This window comes from Astatotilapia calliptera, chromosome 20 (assembly GCF_964374335.1).
Source record: "Astatotilapia calliptera chromosome 20, fAstCal68.1, whole genome shotgun sequence".
Taxonomy (NCBI): Eukaryota; Metazoa; Chordata; class Actinopteri; order Cichliformes; family Cichlidae; genus Astatotilapia; species Astatotilapia calliptera.
Window position 1 is genome coordinate 33,669,334 of NC_137441.1, and position 4,196 is coordinate 33,673,529.

A 4,196-nucleotide genomic window follows, 5' to 3' on the forward strand; every position below is an offset into this window, starting at 1 on the left:
TTGTATCCCTCTGAGTCGGCCCTGCTGGCTGAGGGTCAGATTGCCGTCTCACTCTGGAATATTCACCGGCCCTCGAGCACCGAGCCAGCTGCATTAGTTTCTAATATTAACACTTCAGTCATTGAGGAGGAGGGGGCGGGAGCATTCTGGAAACCTGGTTGTAACTATATAAGCAAGGAGCCCCAGCCAGTCTAGGTATGAACTCCAGAAGAAACAGAGGCAAAAGCTGACACGAAGGAAACATCCCCAGGATATCCTTCTGAACTTCTGAGCACCAGAGAGCGCACCACTGAAAGTAAGTAGCAACACTGATTGGATAAAGTTTCGACTGTAGAGACAGTGAGGACTTCTTTGTGTGGGTGTCTTACTCTAATTCACTCATTTCCTAAAAAAACCCAGAACTTTAACAGTTATGTGCAACAGTGTAACAGTTATACTTGATATTAAGTCTTTACTTATGAAGGATAGTCTCTAAGTCCTAGTCTGAATGTTTATTTATTTAAATATTAAAATAAGGCTACATATGAATAACCAGATACCGATCTATAGTTCGCTTATTTTTTTTAAGTGAAGCATTTAGATTCACTGGTCTTGTGAATTCTAGCCCTCACCACTGTAAAACTACTACCTAGCAATTAGCTTTAACGACTACACAGACAGTGTGCTCTTAATTCTAAGTGCAGCTCCCTGATTTGGGTGTGACAAGTGCTCAAACTTTATGTTAGTATCATTGGAATAAACATATTATTAATACTGAAAACTATCAAAAACAAGACTTTATCCATTTAAATGCAATGTCTTCTAAATCTGTCTAGGTACTAGGAACCGGCGAAATGTCTGCACCAAAGGGAGTATCCATTGGCATTGATCTGGGCACCACCTATTCTTGTGTTGGGGTTTTCCAGCATGGCAAAGTTGAGATCATTGCCAACGATCAGGGCAATAGAACCACTCCAAGCTATGTGGCTTTTACCGACACAGAAAGGCTTATTGGAGATGCTGCCAAGAACCAAGTTGCAATGAACCCCAATAACACAATCTTTGATGCCAAACGGCTGATTGGAAGAAAGTTTAATGACCCAGTCGTACAGTCCGACATGAAGCTCTGGCCTTTCAAGGTGATTGACGATAATGGAAAGCCCAAAGTCCAGGTGGAATACAAAGGGGAGACCAAGGCATTCTATCCTGAGGAAATTTCCTCCATGGTCCTGGTTAAAATGAAGGAGATAGCTGAGGCCTACCTGGGACAAAGGGTGTCAAACGCAGTCATCACAGTGCCAGCTTATTTCAACGACTCCCAGAGACAAGCTACCAAGGATGCTGGGGTGATCTCTGGACTAAATGTTCTGAGGATCATTAATGAGCCCACAGCAGCAGCCATTGCATATGGCCTGGATAAAGGCAAAACAGGAGAACGCAATGTGCTGATCTTTGATCTTGGCGGAGGCACCTTTGATGTGTCTATTCTGACCATTGAAGCTGGCATCTTTGAGGTCAAAGCCACTTCAGGAGACACACACCTTGGTGGGGAGGACTTTGACAACCAAATGGTCAAGCACTTTGTAGAGGAATTTAAAAGAAAACATAAGAAGGACATTAGCCAGAATAAGAGAGCAGTGAGGAGATTGCGTACAGCTTGTGAGAGGGCAAAGAGGACCTTATCCTCCAGCACTCAGGCAAGCATTGAGATCGACTCTCTCTTTGAGGGAATTGATTTTTACACCTCCATCACAAGGGCACGTTTTGAGGAGCTCAACTCAGATCTTTTCAGGGGAACACTTGGCCCAGTTGAGAAAGCCCTGCAGGATGCCAAGCTGGATAAATCCAGGATTCATGAAATTGTCCTGGTTGGTGGCTCCACAAGAATTCCCAAAATCCAGAAGCTCTTACAGGACTTCTTTAATGGCAAAGACCTGAACAAGAGCATTAACCCAGATGAAGCTGTAGCCTACGGTGCAGCAGTCCAAGCAGCCATCCTCATGGGCGACACCTCAGAGAATGTCCAAGATCTGCTGCTGCTGGATGTCGCTCCCCTGTCTCTGGGCATTGAAACCGCAGGCGGTGTTATGACACCTCTGATAAAGCGAAACACCACAATCCCCACAAAGCAGACTCAGATCTTCTCCACATACTCAGATAACCAGCCAGGTGTATTGATTCAGGTATTTGAAGGCGAGAGAGCCATGACCAAATGCAACAACCTTCTGGGCAAATTTGACCTCACAGGTATCCCTCCAGCTCCCCGAGGTGTTCCACAGATAGAGGTAACATTTGACATTGATGCCAACGGCATTCTAAATGTATCCGCCGTGGACAAAAGCACCGGCAAAGAAAACAAAATCACCATCACCAATGACAAGGGCCGCCTCAGCAAAGAAGAGATCGAGCGGATGGTGCAGGATGCTGAGAAGTACAAGGATGATGATGACATTCAGAGAGACAAGGTTGCAGCAAAGAACACGCTGGAGTCCTATGCCTACCAGATGAAGAGCAGTGTTGAGGATGAGAGTCTGAAAGGTAAAATTAGCGAAGAGGATAAAAAGATGGTCATTGACAAGTGCAACCAGACGATTTCCTGGCTGGAGAACAACCAGCTTGCAGAGAAAGATGAGTATGAGCACCAGCAGAATGAACTCGAGAAGGTGTGCAGACCAGTTGTGACAAAGTTGTACCAGGGAGCAACACCATCAGGAAGCTGCGGCGGCCAGGCAGGAGGAACCTCCCAGGGCCCTACTATTGAAGAAGTGGACTAAAGCTATTCACCTCAGCATATCACACTCATGGGAAAATTTATGACTGCGGTTTAGTAAAAATAAATGATTTCAATGTTGTTTCCTTTTCTACAATAAATTCTATAAAAGCACATCTCTCTTCATTATTGTTTGTGATAAATATTTTTTTGAACATGGAATAAAAGAATAATAAAAAAGAAACAAGCGCTAACCTTTTTAACTGATGCACATGATCAAAAGTGTTTATAATTTTGAGAATGGCCGCTCTTTAAAACCATGTACCAATGAGAGTACCAAGAGTTTATGATAGAAAATTCAGACTTTGATGAATTTGGACATGGAATTCATAAAGGTACTCAATAAGTATTTTTGTTAAAGATGGTTGACAAACCTTATTCAGACATTGTTTCACATTTCTTTTTCCCTATTCAAGCTGTACTTAAAAAGTAATATACAGGATAGTCATTCTAGGACAGACTTGTGAGGAGCTTTATAGACAAAATCTTTAAAGGTAAAGCATAAAAAATGTATATGAAAACATGTTAGATGCCAAACAAGAGTTTGAACACATGCACACTGTAGGTGTGCTATGAGTGTGTATGACAGACAGTTTTACTGCTGCACCTCTGTTAAAACAAACCAACCCAAACCTACTTTTATTTTGTTTTATACCAAACATGCTTTTCTTGCCTGCATTACCCAAAATGCAACAAGCACAGCCGGTTTATCACACTTTGGTAGCTGCAGACTGCAGAGATATAGCAAGTTTACATCTTTCTAGCACCTCCAGATTTGCTCATATTTTCAGTTTTAATATTCCCCCCCAGACTTTTACAAATTTCTGCAGCTCTCTCTGAAGAGATTTATACAAATATTTCCCTCATAGAGCTGTGCTAACTGCCTTTAGCTGTAAACAGTAAACAGACTTTATTGTATACTGCAAGTGTTGTCAGCTCTGTGTAATATTAGTACTTTTATGTCAAAGGGTCTGCACACAAATCACACTCACTGAAAACTAAGCAACTCATTTAAACATGTTGTTCACTGAATGATCCTCTAGGTGGCGAAATCAGGACGTTAGTTTACTAAAACCACTGGCCATAAGCGCTACCTGTTGGAGCACTCTGTACACTGTAACAATAACAACCGAAAAATAAAAAGAATCTGAATCATCACCACCTTGAGGCTACTCCTGATAAAAATCCCACCTAAACCTTCTGGATATTGGTGGGTATGTGATCAATCTTATTAACTCAATTTAAGTTGGTTATCTTGTGTGACTATAATATAAACTCCTACCAGCATGCATGCAGTAATGCCATGAAATAAAGGTATTCTGCGTTACAGTACACAGTAGTTTATTTATTCTCCCCCACGGCTGTTTGCGTTTTATACCCTTGGCACGCTTCCTTAATGTGACGCTACACAATTACAGGTGCTGGTGACAAATCAGAGGTCAGTAGT

General features: G+C 42.2%; 1 protein-coding gene across 1 annotated transcript; it reads left to right on the forward strand.

Annotated features, from left to right (window-relative positions):
- The first annotated feature begins 165 nt into the window (after positions 1–165).
- Positions 166–2,863, forward strand: hspa1b (heat shock protein family A (Hsp70) member 1B). The gene is made up of 2 exons (XM_026153250.2): positions 166–295; positions 816–2,863. The coding sequence occupies exon 2, from the start codon at positions 834–836 to the stop codon at positions 2,751–2,753; it is 1,920 nt and encodes a 639-aa protein (XP_026009035.2). The 5' UTR covers positions 166–295; positions 816–833; the 3' UTR covers positions 2,754–2,863.
- Positions 2,864–4,196: the final 1,333 nt, after the last annotated feature.